The sequence below is a fragment of the Oncorhynchus masou genome, chromosome 13 (genome assembly GCF_036934945.1).
Source record: "Oncorhynchus masou masou isolate Uvic2021 chromosome 13, UVic_Omas_1.1, whole genome shotgun sequence".
Lineage (NCBI taxonomy): Eukaryota > Metazoa > Chordata > Actinopteri > Salmoniformes > Salmonidae > Oncorhynchus > Oncorhynchus masou.
In genome coordinates, this window is record NC_088224.1 from 70,088,445 (window position 1) to 70,107,041 (window position 18,597).

At 40.7% G+C, this 18,597-nt stretch overlaps 1 protein-coding gene across 1 annotated transcript in view; it reads right to left on the bottom strand.

Annotated features, from left to right (window-relative positions):
• Positions 1-1,066: 1,066 nt before the first annotated feature.
• LOC135552962 (zinc finger and BTB domain-containing protein 16-A-like) overlaps positions 1,067-18,597 on the bottom strand; it is a 28,941-nt gene continuing 11,410 nt past the window's right edge. Inside the window, exons 4-7 of the mRNA XM_064984929.1 lie at positions 17,578-17,664; positions 6,320-6,490; positions 4,807-4,974; positions 1,067-4,599 (exon numbers count right to left, since the gene is read on the bottom strand). Of these exons, the coding sequence (XP_064841001.1) occupies positions 4,370-4,599; positions 4,807-4,974; positions 6,320-6,490; positions 17,578-17,664 (656 nt within the window). The 3' untranslated portion in view covers positions 1,067-4,369. The remainder of the gene's footprint in view (positions 4,600-4,806; positions 4,975-6,319; positions 6,491-17,577; positions 17,665-18,597) is intronic.

Consider the following 18,597-nt stretch of genomic DNA (forward strand, 5'->3'; position numbering starts at 1 on the left):
TAGCAATGCTGTGTTTCCATTTTTATTTTGTTTCTCGCAGTGGTGGAAAAAGAACCCAATTGTCATACTTGAGTAAAAGTAAAGGTAACTTAAATAGAAAATGACTCAAGTAAAAGAGAAAGTCACCCAGTAAAATAATACTTGAGTAAAAGTCTGAAAGTATTTGGTTATAAATATACTTAAGTATCAAAAGTAAATGTAATTGCTAAAATGTACTTAAGTATCAAAAGTGAAAGTATAAATATTGAATTAGACCATTTTCCTGCATTCAAAATGTAACTAGTACTTTTGGGTGTCAGGGAAAATGTATGGAGTAAAAAGTACATAATTTTCTTTAGGAATGTAGTAGTATAGTAAAGTAAAGTACAGATACCCCAAAAAACTACTTAAGTTGTATTTGAAAGCATTTTTACTTAAGTACTTTACACCACTGGTTTTTCGATTCAGTAAGTTAGAATTACATTTTTACTGAGTTTCCATTATAACATGTAAACACAGCATTGCTATGGTCTATACCACCACATCCCAATCCCACAAATAAACATAGAAACAAGAACATAAACAAAGGTAGTACCTGTGATGAAGAATTCCCTCTTGTTATTGACTGGATTCAGTTACTGTATGGCTGCCATTCTGCTTAGTGGTGGACACAACAGTGTGTGTGGTAGAGCAGAGGGAGGGAGGGCAGAGAGGCAGCGACTTATCCCTTCCCTCATCTGTAGCAGCTAGTCAAACCCACCCAGCTGTTAGTCTGGCATCGTGCCACTAAGGGTCACCAAACCGCCTGTCATGACTTCAGCTGCATGCTACAGTGAGACAGGAAAACACAACCCTTTTTAATTGTCATGTTCATTTTTGCTATTTTATGTTTCCTTGGTGTATTTTGAAAGGCGCAAACAAAATGTATTATTATTATTATTATTAACTCAACCGTCATGGATTTACATTAGGATATTTTCTAACATATTCAAATATTGAACATTTTCCTGTAGTGCATGTGAATAGTATGCAGAAAAAAACACACAGTAAGAAATCACTTTACTTGACTGATGACACAATAAAGGCCTGCATTGTAAAATTGTTTTATTATTTTTTCATCATGCCACAGAACACTGATGCGTAAAGAGAGCTGTGCCTGAAACCACACTGAGAAAACACCTGCACACACAGTGTTACAAAGCTGTAATGCAAAAGGATTTAACACACATGGCAAGAAGAACAACCCTGATTGGACACCAGGACAAGCACTGACTGAACTGGCGCTGAGGTAGACAAACATTTACATAATATCTACCTAAATGATGATCATCACATCCTTATAGTACACACACCAAATAATACAACTTCTGTTTTGTTACAACATAGAAAGATCAAAGAAAAGCTTTTTTTCAAAGTGCTCTGTTAGTTTTGGTCCACCACGGAAATCCTAAGATCCTTATAGTGCATGTGTATGTACACTGAACAAAAATATAAATGCAACATGTAAAGTGTTGGTACATGTTTCATCAGGTGAAATTAAAGACACCAGCTATTTTCCATATGCACAAAAAAATCTTATTTCTATCAAATTCTGTGCACAAATAGTTTTACATCCGTGTTATTTACATATTTCTCATTGGCCAAGATAATCCATCCACTAGACAGGTGTGGCATATCGACAAGCTGATTATATAACATGATCATTACACGGGTACACCTTGTGCTGGGGACAACAAAAGGCCACTCAAAAATGTTCCATTTAGTCACACAACACAATGCCACAGATGTCTCAAGTTTTGAGGGAGCATGCAATTGGCATGCTGACTGCAGGAATGTTCACCAGAGCTGTTGCCAGAGAATTGGACGTTAATTTCTCTACCATAAACTGCCTCCAACATCGTTTTAGAGAATTTGGCAGTAATTCCAAACAGCCTCACAACCGTAGGCCACGTGTAACCACACCAGCCCAGGACCTCTACATTTGACTTCTTCACCTGCAGGATGGTCTGAGACCAGCCACCCGAACAGCTGATGAAACTGAGGAGTATTTCTGTATGTAATAAAGCCCTTCTGTGGTGAAAAACCTCTGGTTGGCTTGGCCTGGCTCCCAGGTAGGTGGGCCTATGGTGTCCCAGGCTCACCCACGGCTGCGCTCCTGACCAGCAATGTGAAATCCGTAGATTAGGGCCCAATGAATGTATTTGACTGATTTCCTTCTATGACCTGTAACTCAGTAAAATCATTCAAATTGTTGCATGTTGCGTTTATATTTCTGTTCAGTATAGAATAGAAAGCAGTACAGTGAAGATGAGTTGATACTTTTAATAGTTTTCATGGCACTGAGTGCTGGCTGTTTGTTCTAGAAGGCCATCGTGTTAGACCCATATTATGCCCAACGTTTAGCTTTATAAAGATGATTAACAATACCACTATGTATTCTGTGTTTTCTGTGCATTTTTCCCATTTGATGAATTCACAATCCAAATTTACTTTGACATGACAGAACATTTTGAAAGAAAATCTCACTTGTTGCTTTGAGGCATGAGGTGCCTGGGGCATATAATACCATAGTCATTAGAAGTATCTTATTTCAAATTACAATGTTTAGACAATAGGGTCTACTACGGCATGGCAGTGAAAGTCATTTCTTCACTAGCAATAAACAAACAACCAGGAACAACAACGATCAATACAACATACATGTACTGTGTTCATGTATTCAGCACATCTATTCTCCATTTATAAAAGAGGCACAGGGAGGGCTCTTACTCAAATCAGACTCCAGAGACTTACAAAACACACAAGAAAAGATGTTTCCTAAATCAAATCAAATGTAAACAAATTGCAGATCACTGTAATACAAAAATACAACATCTTTAAATCAGAGAATCCCTCATCTGGCTCTCATCTAGAAATAAGATACAATCACATTTACAGCAACAGACAACTGACGATAACCTGCTTTTAGCCATTTAACTTTACAGAATAATATTTTCACGTTTAGTAAAAAAGCCAACACTTTTATTCAGATTTTATGTCTTTTTCATTACTTAGAGAAAAATTGAATTCTGTGATTTAACAGACTGCTATAATTCAACTTATAAAAATGATACACATAAAAGTCACTTTAAAGACTTTCAAATCTTTTTTCCACCCAACAGGCAACCGTCTGAATCAATTCCATTACTTCATTCTCAGAACATTTCAAGCCGTTTCGCCAATATAAAAGGACATTTGAAGTTAAAGCTACAGATGATGGATGAAAACACGATGAAAAACACCAGTTCTAAGATGTGCTATTGCCTCTGTGCAAAAGTTGAAGATTGAAGAGGTAGCACTTATTCTAATAACAAAATAAACGGCCTTGAGGTTGGGTCAAAATAACCAACACCTATTTGGTAACAAAAACGATGCACGACATAAATATCAAAACCTGTTGCACCTTAATGCTTGTCAATCAGCATGAGCAGACAGACTAACTGACAGGTAAGGAAAATCATATGCGTAATATGCGCACTGAAAAATAAGACAAATTAAATCAAGCATATGGACAACATTCAAGTAAAACATGCAGAAAACAAACAACACCCCAAAAAATCTATAACAGGAAATAATAAGCCAGGAAATGATTGTTTATCTCAATCAATCTATGTAGTATAGTATTGCAATTATACCAGAGAAGTTGGGTTCTACATCTCACAATCACAGTCACAGCAGATAGAACTCAATATCCCTTCTAGTGCAACACTTTCACTGCTGTGGTAACCTGACCAGTCGTCTTTCAGTCTTCAACACATACGCAGGTTTGATGTAATAACAGATAACACTTTCACTGCTGTGGTAACCTGACCAGTAGTATTTCAGTCTTCAACACATACGCAGGTTTGATGTAATAACAGATAACACTTTCACTGCTGTGGTAACCTGACCAGTAGTATTTCAGTCTTCAACACATACGCAGGTTTGATGTAATAACAGATAACACTTTCACTGCTGTGGTAACCTGACCAGTAGTATTTCAGTCTTCAACACATACGCAGGTTTGATGTAATAACAGATAACACTTTCACTGCTGTGGTAACCTGACCAGTCGTCTTTCAGTCTTCAACACATACGCAGGTTTGATGTAATAACAGATAACACTTTCACTGCTGTGGTAACCTGACCAGTAGTATTTCAGTCTTCAACACATACGCAGGTTTGATGTAATAACAGATAACACTTTCACTGCTGTGGTAACCTGACCAGTTGTCTTTCAGCCTTCAAAACATACGCAGTGATAAAACCAATCAAACCACAGAAATGATCAACTTACTCTTCTTTAGAGGAAAGAATACAATGAAAAACCTGTCCACTCCTAGGATAGTGTGTCTTAGTGTCTAAGACCTGGTCAGACGTAGCATACGTACAGGTAGGTCTTCTCTATCCTCCAGTCCGGGGGCACATCCTCGGGTCTGTGGCTCTTCATGTGTTTCTGCATGGCTGCCAGGCTGGGGCAGAAGTCCTGGCAGATGGTACACTGGTAGGGCGATGCTCCGTTGTGGGTGCGCAGGTGCTTGATCATGGCAGAGTAGTCTCTGGATCGCTGGTGACAGATCTTGCACTCAAATGGTTTCTCGCCTATAGGAATACAACGGCATAGTCGTGAAACCTTTCCTTGACTATGCACTAAAACCAGTGGTACTATCTGACACACATTGGTTTGACCTGTGTGTATGCTGTCATGAACACAAGACAATCTGACGTGTGAGTGTGTTGTTATTATGACCATGCACTGTTCTGATTTGATAGTGTGTGTGTTATTACGGCCAGACACTGCTCTCTAACCTGTGTGTACGCGGTAGTGGGTCTCCAGCTGGTGCTTGAGGCTGAACCTTTTGCCACAGCCGTTACACTCGTAAGGCTTCTCTCCCGTGTGGATACGTTTGTGTCCCCTCAACATGCCATCGTCCCGGAAACAGCTCCCACAGAACTCGCACTCAAACGGGTGGTCACCTGAAGACACAGGTTAGACACAGGTTGGGTAAAGGTTGGACACACATCACAGGTGTCATAATGCTAAACAGTATCAAACGGTTCAGGTAGGCCTCCGCTCATCAGCAAAGAAACAGTATCAAAGACTTATTTTAACGTGACTACTACTTGCATATGATAGATGTAGATGTACAGGTCTATAGAAACAGAACCTTTTTGCATATCAGGCTGAAAAAAAGATTGTGCTTTCAGATATATATAATAATAATATAATATAATATACTGTATATAATAATGTTATGATAATAATGTCGCTCCATCTGGCTGCTTGCTGACAGCTAATAGAAGTCTTCCAGACATGTGGGTCTCTCCATAGTTAATCCATCTTTCTCTGAGGCTGTGGCTTTGAGTCATTTGCAATGACCTATGTGTCTCATTAGCTCAGTGTCCACAGCAACAGCCAAGTGGGACAATACACTGCACTACTCATTATAGCCTGGTGCTTCACAAAGCCCCCCATGCTACAAGACACATGACATTTACACAATGACACTACCAAGATGACCGTGGTATAAACAAGACACACAACGATGGGCAAACTCCGATTCCCTTCTGTCTCTTCATATCAATTATGTTTTTATTCAATATAGACGTGGATCTGAAGAAGGGGGCAACCTTTCAGTAAAAATGTCCCCCCCCCTCTCCCCCACCCTTAGGGCACCACTGACTAACTCAGAGAATAACACAGACATTTGCTGTTCTTCAGATATTTATTTTGGTTTGCTCTGTCATTTGGGGTGAACTGCAGTAGAAATGACAGACATGAATCGCAGGGGCCTAGAAGCCTGTGTCTAAGAACCCAAAAACATCCACCGGATAAAATAGCCTCAAACATAATACTGACCATATTGGAGCATTGCTGTCATCAGGAAAGTGAATCATTGCGGAGTTTATTAACGTTAAGTGAATGTAGACATGATCAAATTAGTGAAACTGACTGTAATTGAAAAACTCTGGTCTTATGCTACTTCAGTCTAGTGCCAAGAGAGAAGTAGTAGTTCAAGGTATTTAAGGATTAAAGGCTTGAGGTTTATGGGAATCTCATTGCAGCTTTGGATTGTGTGTTAGAGTAGGCGATGATGTTGATGGATATGACAGTGATGACGATGATTGTGATGAAAACAGTAATGATGATGATGATGATGATGAGAACAGTAGTGATGATGATGATGAAAACAGTGACGATGATGATGATGATGAGAACAGTGGTAATGGTGACGTTGAAAACAGTGATGATGATGAAAACAGTAGTTGTGATGATGATGGGGATGATGAAGATGACAATGGACACAGATGCAGTCCTTACCTGTGTGTGAGCGCAGGTGGCGTTTGAGGGTGGTGTGGCTGGGGAAGGGGTGGTCACAGTGGCTGCAGATGTAGCTGTGCATCCCTGCATGAACCTCCATGTGCTGCTGCAGAGCCTTCTGGGTCTGGAACCGCTTGGCACAGAGCAGACAGAACACTGCCATGTCTGTCCCTGGAGACCACACAGAGACACAGACACAGTTATTTCAGGACCAAACATACACTCAGTAGGGAAACTGGGTCACTCAACTCTGAGCCTGAGACTCTGAGTGTTCTGAGGAGAACACTTCTTTCAAAGAGCAAAGTGTTTCTACCTAAACTAACCCCCCTGACAGGCGTGAAATACATTCAGTTTGACTTTATACACTTTTCTGATTGACGTTGACTTGGAAGTCATTGTCTTTGAGAGATGTAATTTTTACGCAATACACAGGATGCTAGAACTGTCAATCACATAATCAATGCCTTCTCCTTATGGGATGTTAAAAGAGGAATTATTATTTTCAATCCCCATCAAGCCTGTGCTCCAGGCAGCCTCTGGAGTCGTTTGTGTCTGTTCACAGAGAGAGGCTGATAGCAGCTCCACCCTGAACGATGCCTACACTATGAGCTATGTGCTGAATGTTAAGTAGCGATATCAAGCCATTAAAGGCAGGACTGCAGGAAAAACACAATCCTTTTAATCCCGTGTGTGACCTGGCATCACTTTGGGGCTGCTCTCCTGTTGCGCTGAGAGTGGAGCGGAATACCGATAGGGAAACACAGGCTAGTTTTACTCACACAGGATCTGTGAAGAACCACCATTAAATTCTCACATACAATATACAGGGTTCTTACTTTTTCTTATCACAATTCAATGACCCCTTTGCTTATCCCTCTCATGAAAATTCAAATGTGAGGTAGGACTGAATCCTCAGTAATCAATTCCACTGATAATAATGAGTCTTGCAGAGGTGGTTAATGTTAGGTTATGAGGTCGGTATTTCTGTCTGCTCGGGTTGAGGATCATTTACAACGCAGGTCCCATTTGCTCACGACTGGGATTCAATCAGACATATCCAGCGGTGGATCATTAGTAAACAGGAGGCTTTGCCAGCGTTTCATTGGAATTCAAGTGGGGTTGCTGAGTTGCATTTAAAATGCAGTCTGATGAGGTCCACTAAATCAAATCATTTGTTACTGTTATTGAAGTGCCTTGAGGCAACTGGCAATTAAATTGGAATTAGTGCAGGGAATGAGATACAGCACACTCATACTAAGACAGGAGATTTTCAGACAGTGTTTGGAGTTCAATCAAGTTAACAGACAAGGATATTTATATTCAATCATTGATTTAATTTCAGCAATAAATCATATTATCTCTCTATTGTTTACCATTTTCCTGCAATATACATTTTTTTAAATTCTCCAACATTTTCCTTTTATTTTAGTCATGATGATTCATAGATACACTTCACTTATTGAATCACTACATAACCTACTCTGAAGGAGTCAGTCAGTATCTTAGTGCCTCACATTCCACGCGGTCCTCTTCACAAACGACTGGGAATACACAACGTGAAAGGCCTAGCTTACATCAGGCCCAATTTATAGGATGAATTGTGTTACTAATATTCAGAATATTTCTAAGATTACATGCATCTGTGTTATTTTTCTTTTCTCTCTCGTTATTAGATATTGATCATGGGACTTGCTGGAATTAAAGTAGGCTATGAGCTTGCTGTGGTTTGCCCTAAACGGCACTAAGAGAATTTAGCATTATTTCTACTCATTAACAAAGAAGAGAGAAGATGAGAGATGTTATCCACTCCACACCATACATCAGAAAGCGAGCCTACTGGAATGCACTGCACCTGTTCACTAGCTTTATTCCAGTGGCCATCTATCTTCACAATAGAAACACAATGTGGTACAGACCCCCAATGGCTCGGCCCATTAGTCATAGGCTCCTCATGCAACTCCTACACTTCCAGGCTTTGTGTATAAGCCTAATGATCAGGGCTTTTCTCATCCACGGATCACAATGTTTTACTGATGGACAAAAGATCTTCCATGTACCGCCCCAAACCCTAACTAGACAGGAACATTTCTCTGTCAAGTCTCACTGTCCAGCTGACTATCTACTTTCTTTGGTTTCTGATTATTTCTAAAGAAGAAGAGCCTTGACTGGAATGCACCAAAAGTCTAGGCTAAATAGAGATGTATCCTAAAAAGCAAAAAGACCTTTAGGAATTACTGAATCCATTCTGTGCTGCTTTATCCGGATGAACAATAATCTAAGACACGTGTCAAGCCATACAATCTCATTGCAGCCAGCAGGAGGAGTGCTCTCTACGCTTCGCCAACATGCTGGAGGAGACCCCAAGTGATACAGCACCAACAGTTGCTTCTGTATGATCAAATGTTTTCCTTAGAACATTTTCTCACTCAGTATCAACATTCTGACATGCGCTGTCATTCCTCAAATCTTCTCATTCCTTCATTCTCAAAATGTCAATTTAATGACCATTCCCATAAGTCTGTGTTCGGGTCTGATTTTTGGGGGGGTTTGTATCATTTGATTTATACAACATGCCTTCCACTTTGAAGATGGAAAATATTTTTTATTGTGAAACACCAACAAAAAATAAGACAAAAGAACTGAAAACTTGAGTGTGCATAACTATTCACCCCCCCCAAAGTTAATACTTTGTAGTATACCTTTTATATCTTTTGCAGCAATTACAGCTGCAAGTCTCTTAGGATATGTCTCTATAAGCTTGGCACATCTAGCCACTGTTTTTTTCCCATTCTTCAAGTCAAAACTGCTCCAGATCTTTCAAGTTGGTTGGGTTCCGCTGGTGTACAGCAATCTTTAAGTCATACCACAGATTCTCAATTGGATTGAGGTCTGGGCTTTGACTTGGCCATTCAAAGACATTTAAAAATGTTTCCTCTTAAACCACTCTGGTGTTGCTTTAGCAGTATGCTTAGGGTCATTGTCCTGCTGGAAGGTGAACCTCTGTCCCAGTCTCAAATCTCTGGAAGACTGAAAATGTCGCTGTTATTAGCGCCATGCTTCATTCCTTCAATTCTGACCAGTTTCCCAGTACCTGTCGTTGAAAAACATCTCCACAGCATGATGCTGCCACCACCATGGTTCATTGTGGGGATCGTGTTCTCGGGTGATGAGAGGTGTTGGGTTTGCGCCAGACATAGCATTTTCCTTAATTGCCAAAAGCTACATTTTAGTCTCATCTGACCAGAGTACCCTCTTCCATATGTTTGGGGAGTCTCCCACAGGCCTTCTTTGGTCTCTTTGTTGCCTCTCTGATTAATGCCCTCCTTGCATGATCCGTGAGTTTTGGTGGGCGGCCCTCTCTTGGCAGGTTTGTTGTGGTGCCATATTCTTTTAATTTTTTAATTATGGATTTAATTGTGCTCCGTGGGATGTTCAACGTTTCTGATATTGTTTTATAACTCAATCCAGATCTGTACTTCTCCACAACTTTGTCCCTGACCTGTTTGGAGAGCTCCTTCATCTTCATGGTGCCGCTTGCTTGGTGGTACTCCTTCCTTAGTGGTGTTGCAGACTCTGGGGCCTTTCAGAACAGGTGAATATATACTGAGATCATGTGACACTTAAATAAAGGCCACCTGTGTGCAATCTAACTAATTATGTGACCTCTGAAGGTAATTGGTTGCAGCAGATCTTATCTAGGGGCATCATATCAAAGGGGGTGAATACATTATGCACACAACACTTTTTAGTTTGTATTTTTTTGAATTTTTTGAAAGAAATCTTTTTTTTCATTTCACTTCACCAATTCGGCCTATTTTGTGCATGTCCATTACAGGAAGGCCAAATAAAAAGACATTTAAATTACAGGTTGTAATGCAACAAAATAGGCAAAACACCAACGAGATGAATACTTTTGCAAGGCAATGTAGTCCCAGTAGATAAAAGTGACAGAGTCAGAAGTGCAGCACAAACAGTATGTATAATATAATAATATATGCTGACATTCATTAGTTTGATGACTACCTGCACCAGTGCACCCTGTTCATTTTCACACAAAAACACTTGCTTTCACAGCAGCCTTTTCCAGAAGGCTTTCCTCCTTAGTGCAGAGTAGCCCTTCTGTAAGAAAACCCGATCTCCAATAGGCATGCCACTGCCCCCACTGCACCCTGCTTTCTCAACCTTAACCAGACAAAGAGAATGGGATTTGGTGTTCTGACCTCTTGACCCTAGGTCCTCAATGTGGTAAACACCATGTAATCAATGGTATTCCTCAAAGGCTGGATGGCTGACTGAGCATTGTGCCTCACTATTGAGTCACACAGGGGAGGGACCTTGCAGACATTCCACAGAGAAAGATTATTTAACTTCAGTTTAGTTTCTCTCTGTAAACTTTAGACAGTGTACACAGAACTAAACTAATTCCAGAGTTCCTACGTTCCAATCTGAAAAAAAAGGAGCCAGGAGAATGTCTAGCTAGGAGAAGGGAAGAGAATATCAGCCTGGTAGTTTAATTAAACGTCAATCATTTATCAGATCAGACATCAGATCAGAACATGACATGGGAGCATTTAACAGCCAGTCAATAGTCCAACTAAGGCAGGGAACACAGACGAAGTGGCTCAACAGACAAAAACATGTCTCTAGGCAACCAGATTGGATCATGGTCCTCCTTGGGGTGAAGTGTTCAAACTAATCCCTCCATTCACAAATAAGCAAAGCCTGTTCCTTTTCTAAAGACCAACAAAAGTTTCCCCACCCTGAGAATCCTACAGTAAACCCAGTACAAATTGAACAAGGGATTGCATAATGTTTATACAGATCTATGCAACGTTCTCTGTCTTTTGGTTTAGTTCACCACAGATCTCAATCTAATCTCATTGGTCTGTGTTAACAGCACGTTTCTGTGCAGGTCTCACCATAACTCCACTACAAAGCAACCATGGACTGCTCCTTTAAACCAGTATACAAAAGAAGATGTGAATGGTTATAGAGCTAATTTTCTTAAGAATGGTGAAAGAGTAGTAAGTACTATGTCACACTCTTCAAAGAGCATGTTTATTGGATTAAGTCAGATTCACTGAAAGGAGCTATAACTGATTGGCTCAACATGAAGGTGCTATGAGTAAAAGTCCTAGTATGGCTCGCCTGAGCATGTTCACTCACTAGCTGCCCCTGTGACCCAGTTACACATATACACTATGTACATTACACTGAGCAATGAGCACCAGACCTGCAGGGGGAAAACCCAGTGCCTTCCCTATGAGCTCAATATGTTGGAAATATGTCTTTGTGGTTAAAAAAAGACATTGAAAAGACATAGGAAAGATGTTTACAACCAATTTTGTTCACTTAGTTCAGACTGGGTCCCCGTAGGCTAAATGTTATGACAGGCCTAAAGACAGAGCGTTGGGCTAGTAACTGGAAGGTTGCAAGTTCAAATCCCCGAGCTGACAAGGTACAAATCAGTCGTTCTGCCCCTGAACAGGCAGTTAACCCACTCTTCCTAGGCCGTCATTGAAAATAAGAATTTTTTCTTAACTGACTTGCCTAGTTAAATAAAGGTAAAATAAAAAAATGCAGGACCTCAGATGATTCCAAGTAGGCCAGCCACTGGTCAGCAGACTGCTAATCTACCAGAGAGAGGAACAACCAGCTCAATAATTAATGCAACAAGAGATACGTTGCTGGTGTTTAACCACCATTCCACCTTCCATGGCCCATTTCATTGAGGTCACCTGCTGTCTCCAATCTATAGTTTGGATTCAAACATTTTTTGCATATTTTCCCAATAGCATTCACCAGACAGGGTCGAGGCCAGCACTAGGCAGTGTGTACTGTGTACACAACCCAAAATAGCTAGAGACCAGCAAAATAGACTGGGGTGTAAGTAGAGTACAGTATGACTCAGTAGGTGAAGATCTGTACCACTGATTAGCTATTCTAAGTGGAATAAGGGGTATACATTTTAACCAATTGCATATTCATTATTGTGAAAGCAGCTTGCACAATAATTATTGCACAATTAGATGAGGTCTATTTCATTATGCACTGAGGCAGTATTGAATAAACAATAACGTGTGATGGAGTAGGATGTGATCTCTGTATAATAGGGGTTATGTGCAGTGGCGACCTGTCACTCAGGGCAAGTGGGCAGAGACAATTTTTTTTGTTAAAAAAGTATATATATATATATATATATATATATATATGGATTTATATATTTTTTTACACTGTTTGTAAACTGATATGTGACACGTATTAATGCCAAAATAACATGCAAAACAGGCAAGCCCCCCCCAATTTGTATATATATACAAGTATATATATGTATATATATATATATATATATATATATATATATATATATATATATATATATATATATATATATATATATATAAACTCCCTTGGTGTTTTACCTATTTTGGATTTTTATTTGGATTTCATGTAATGGACATACACAAAATAGTCAAAATTGGTGAAATGATTAAAAACAACTTGTTTAAAAAAAGATTAAAATAAAAAACTGAAAAGTGATGCGTGCATATGCAATGCCCCTGAATAAGATCTGGTGCAACCAATTACCTTCAGAAGTCACATAATTAGTTAAATAAAGTCCACCTGTGTGCAATCTAAATGTCACATGATCTGTCATATGATCTCAGTATTTATGCATCTGTTCTGAAGGCCCCAGAGTCTGCAACACCTCTAAGCAATGGGCACCACCAAGCAAGTGGCACCATGAAGACAAAGGAGCTCTCCAAACAGGTCAGGGACAAAGTTGTGGAAAAGTACAGATTAGGGTTGGGTTATAAAAAAAGATCAGAAACTTTGAACATCCCACAGAGCACCATTAAATCCATTATTAAAAAATTGAAAGAATATGGCACCACAACAAATCTACCAAGAGAGTGCCGCCCACCAAAACCCACAGACCAGGCAAGGAGGGCATTAATGAGAGAGGCAACAAAGAGACCAAAGATAACCCTGAAGGAGCTGCAACGCTCTACAGCGGAGATTGGAGTATCTGTCCATAGGACCACTTTAAGCCAGAAAAAAGCCATTGCTTAAAGAAAAAAATAAGCAAACACATTTGGTGTTCAGCAAATATCATGTGGGAGACTCCCCCAAACATATGGAAGAAGGTATTCTGGTCAGATGAGACTAACATGTAGCTTTTTAGCCATAAAATAAAATTCTATGTCTGGTGCAAACCCAACACCTCTCATCACCCCGAGAACACCATCCACACAGTGAAGCATGGTGGTGGCAGCATCGGGATGTTTTTCATCGGCAGGGACTGGGAATCTGGGAATACAGGGACATTCTTGAGGGAAACCTGTTTCAGGCTTCGAGAGATTTGAGACTGGGATGGAGGTTCACCTTCCAGTAGGACAATGACCCCAAGCATACTGCTAAAGCAACACAAGAGTGGTTTAAGGGGAAACATTTAAATGTCTTGGAATGGCCTAGTCAAATCCCAATCCAATTGAGAATCAGTGTTATGACTTAAAGATTGCTGTACACCAGCGGAACCCATCCAACATGAAGGAGCTGGAAAAGTTTTGCCTTGAAGAATGGACAAAAGTCCCAGTGGTTGGATGTGCCAAGATTATAGAGACATACTCCAAGAGACTTGCAGCTGTAAATTCTGCAACAGGGGGCTCTACAAAGTATTGACTTTTTTTCGGGGGGGGGGGGGATAGTTACGCATGCCCAAGTTTTCAGTTTTTTTTGTCTTATTACTTGTTTGTTTAACAATAAAAAATATTTTGCATCTTCAAAGTGGAAGGCATGTTGTGTAAATCAAATGATACAAACCCCCCAAAAATCTTTTTTGATTTCAGGTTGTAAGGCAATAAAATAGGAAAAATGCCAAGTGGGTGAATACCTAGTAGCTCATGTGCTTCACCCTAATAATTTGGTCTATTTTCACCAAGGCGGTATTGTAAACACATCGTTCCTGGCCGGTGTGTGCTTGTTTACTAACTTTTTTTGTACCGCTTTAACAGTGCTACTGATAGTAGTGGTGGCGCTTGGCTTGCATGTGCAAATTCAGCACACACAACATTCTATAATAGAATTGTGTTATTTGACGTGTAAAGTCTAAAAAGCTTATTAAATGGGTCAAATGGTGTTTGTTATATGACGTGTATCTTTTTTGACACCCAAAGACCCAAACGGCGTTCAATGTGCCTCACCCTAATAATTTGGTCTATTTTCTCCTCTTAATTTCGCCTACTGTTCTAACTTGGTGGTGCACATGTAGCCTATAACCAGTTTTAGAGAAATGTAATCATTGAATATTGTAAGAGCTTTCACTGTCTGTTTATTTGCCCCCTTTATTTATCCTACAGTTCTGACTTGTGTACAGGGAGTACACTGTAAGAATGGCCCATGTTCTGAATTCTGTCGCTCTACATTTCAAAAGTGCTGAACAAATAGTTATATATTGACTACATCCGTTGTTGCTCACTCAATAATGTCTTAATCGAAATTAGAGATTGCCTCTTATTTGCTTGTTGTCCCCTTATGCCATAGTTTGTACATCTTATTTGTCAGTAGAAACCACATTTGTTTAAACAAGTAAGCCATATCAGCTGTTTTTTTTAAAGCAGTGCATTATGCTGAATTAACTGTTTCTCTGCCAGGTTTCACAGTGGTATTGTGTTGGGACTGCTATAGGGACCCTAACAGTTTGTGGGCACCGTTTGTCACAGTTATAGTGCAATTAATGTATTGTTTAGTGTTGTGTTGTGTAGTGTAGTGGCTTTGCTGGCATGCATCCCACATTTGTTTTTTTGCCCCACCATGATTTCCATGTTAAAATCGCCACTGGTTATGTGTACTGTAGACATTCAGCAGAGGAAGTGTTAACGTGTAGTTTAAGGGCAGCTGTTTGTAAGAACACACAAAGACAGCACTCTTAGGGCCTTCTCCTGCAGGCATTTTGGCAGAATGGCTAGCCACTATATTCTGCACCATATGCAGTCCATTTCTATGCTCTATGATTTGCTCAAATTCCTGGGTTTTTCCAAAACTGCTCAAACAAGATGACACCACAGAGAACTTTGTTAACATGGTCTGATGAAATAAAGTCATTGTTGGGTGAGAGGTTTTGAGACGGTTCCATTATTTTATTTTGGGCACTCACAAGTAGGTCAGAGGCAGAGCGAACGGAGACTGTGACAGAGAGGGCTGTGGTGGGGACTGAGTAAACAGCAGCACATGATGTTGTTTTCCTGGGAGTCCTTGCATCCAATGCCACCAACCCTCGCAATCAATGCCCTCAGGAACTCCCCCTTAACCAGCCCCTTCCACACGGTCTCACCCCCTTCCCATAACGCCAACCCACGGCCACTCGCCTCTGACATTCACATTGCCAAAACACACTCTCACTCACTGGAAATAAGCTAGGTTCTGCATTGCAGTCCCTGTAGTGTGATTGATATGAGAGCCAACAAGGTCTTTGTCAAGTAGGGGTGTCTTCCTTCTTGAGGAGGCTGGATCAGTAAACTAAAGGGCTACAGCTGCTAAGGTCTGACCTGTGATAATGTGCCAAGAGGAAACTTGTTTGGCTTACTGGCATACTGTCACATGGCGATATACAAAACCATGGTAACAAGATTCATTCAGCCAATGATCTCAAAGGTTATAAACCTAGGATGTGTTGAAAGTATAATCAAAAGAGGACCATAGCGCTCTCCCAAAAGTTTGGTTGGTCTGTAAAACCCATGAATCCTTCTTCAGTGTATAGGTTACACACTGAAGAAGGTAAATAAGCAGAAATGTCAGAATATAAATATATATATATATATATATATATTTTAAGAAATAAGCTTTATGCAACATCTTTTTGAGTGCAGAAGTTGAAAGTATAAAAACACTTGAAGGATTATAATGTACAGTGAATGCATATTCTAAAAGAGAATGCCCACTGGAACTGAATTCCCTAAAACCACCAAACAGCTCAAATAAATCATACTATTCCAGTCAGAGCACAGCCTGTGAGTACAAAGTAGCAGTAAGAGGGTCATGTGTCACACCAGACCAAGCTGAGATGATGACAAAATAAGTGAGTAATGCCCTCCTGTACCCTGTACTAGATACGCTGCCAGGCCAACAACTGAGCCCTGGATGTTTACAACCTGAGGGCGAGGAGGCAGAAACTCGTTAACACCCCGCCATGTCTCCAGGTATTAACTATTCATACTGTGTGTGGCACCTGGAGTTACAGTTACATCCCAACGCTTCGGAGCAGGTTCTCAGTTTTCTCTGACAGTAGCAGCAAAGGTGTGGATTCAGACACTTAGCGTGGATCGACAGTATGGGGTTTGTTTAAGATCATTAAGGGTAGAGTTTGATTTAGATACTGTAATGACTAGGATTCAGGCACTGGGAGAGGGTCTGAATATTTGGAATATATACAGGCAGCTTTGACTTCAACTTCACTTGTATAACTTTAATAGGAGATACTCAGTCAGCTGATTAGAGGAGCGTCTAGCTATTTAGAACCATTGTGTTTCAGAATAGTTCACAGGCACTGATGTCCATTATCTTCTGAGCTGGAGAGGATAAATAGTCAGTCTATCACCATGAGATCATTCCCAAACAAAATGTGTTGATTCAAGTTGTTGATGTGAGTCTGAGCAATAGAGTAAATATCCTCTCAGCTCCTCACGCACATGGCCTAGATGCATGGCATATCTATGACAATATCATGTACTTGCAGTGTGGCCTAGGCGTGCCTGGTGTGTCAGGCTTGCCAGCCCTGTGGTAAATAGGCCCGCACCCAGATGGGATGCCAGGAGATATAAGTGGGTGATATCTGATAGGGCCTTCCCGTCCTCGCTGATCAATTATGGAGCAACATGACAGGGACAGTTTAACCCTGCCAGCACAATGACAAGAATGTTAAACCCCATAGCCATATATTTATTAAATGCTTTTTGAATGAGCAGCAGGAAAGACAGAATACATTACAAATACGGACCTCAAACAGTATCCTGTCAATTGTAGCCTGCTTGTTTAAGGGCGGTGAATGAGTGTCTGTGAGTCATTGGGTACCTGCACGTTTTCATCCGTGAGCTATGTTTGTCTGTGGGTGTTACCTGTGTGTGTGTGTGTGTGTGTGTGTGTGTGTGTGTGTGTGTGTGTGTGTGTGTGTGTGTGTGTGTGTGTGTGTGTGTGTGTGTGTGTGTGTGTGTGTGTGTGTGTGTGTGTGTGTGTGCGTGCGTGTGTGTGTAAGACAGTACCTGTGTGTGTCTGTCTGTGGGCTTCCAGAGCATCTTCAGCAGAGAATGTAGCTCCACACTGATCACACACCAGGGCCTCAGCTCCAGCTGCAGGGGGAAATCACAGTCACGTGTCATCTTCAAACGCTCAACATTTGGTGTACATTATTTTGTGAGATGTAAACATTCAAGTATACAGTATGAGAAAACAGCCAGCAACTTGTACAAAATTATTTGAATCATGCTGTAGAGGGTGCAACTGAATTTGAATTTATGGTTATGGCAATCAATCAACATCTGAATCTCAGGTGGCTATAAAAGCTGCACTTTTATTTCAGAATCAAACCACATTTTGTATAGGTGAGAAAGCTGTTGGATTAAAATCCATATCAAACCTTTAGCCAATGCAATGCTCTATTTAAAAGTCCCTAAGTACCCATTCTCTTCTGTAAACACTTTTGGTTGTTTACGATTACATAAGGAGTCACACACAGTACAAAAGAACAAAACCCAGTGGAAAAAACACAACTCTGGCCAAACAAAGGCACCAGACAGTGTTCCGTGGCCTCTCTCTTCCACAGTGAGGAGCTTAGCTGAAGAGTTGTATTTACCCTGTTATCATGCTCTGAACAGTGTGCAGCCTGTCTACCTGAGTTGCCACAAAAGGACTGGGTGTTCTGTGCACAGCAGACGATCTGCTCTGAGCCCGCAGCATAGGCCTTTATCAGAAACCCTCCAGAGTCAACACTCCCTAGCCATCTCCCTCAGTAACACACAGCACCCTGCTCACCTTTAGAATGCCCTTGTCTGCACCTATGAAGAGATCAGAGGAGACAAGGGCAATGACACCACTCAGCTATAGGAGATGCCAGTTGCTCTGCTAAATAGTGATACTGCACACAGTGAGTGAGTACATGCATACACACACACACACACGCGCGCGCGCACACACACACACACACACACACACACACACACACACACACACACACACACACACACACACACACACACACACACACACACTATACACTCCCAGCT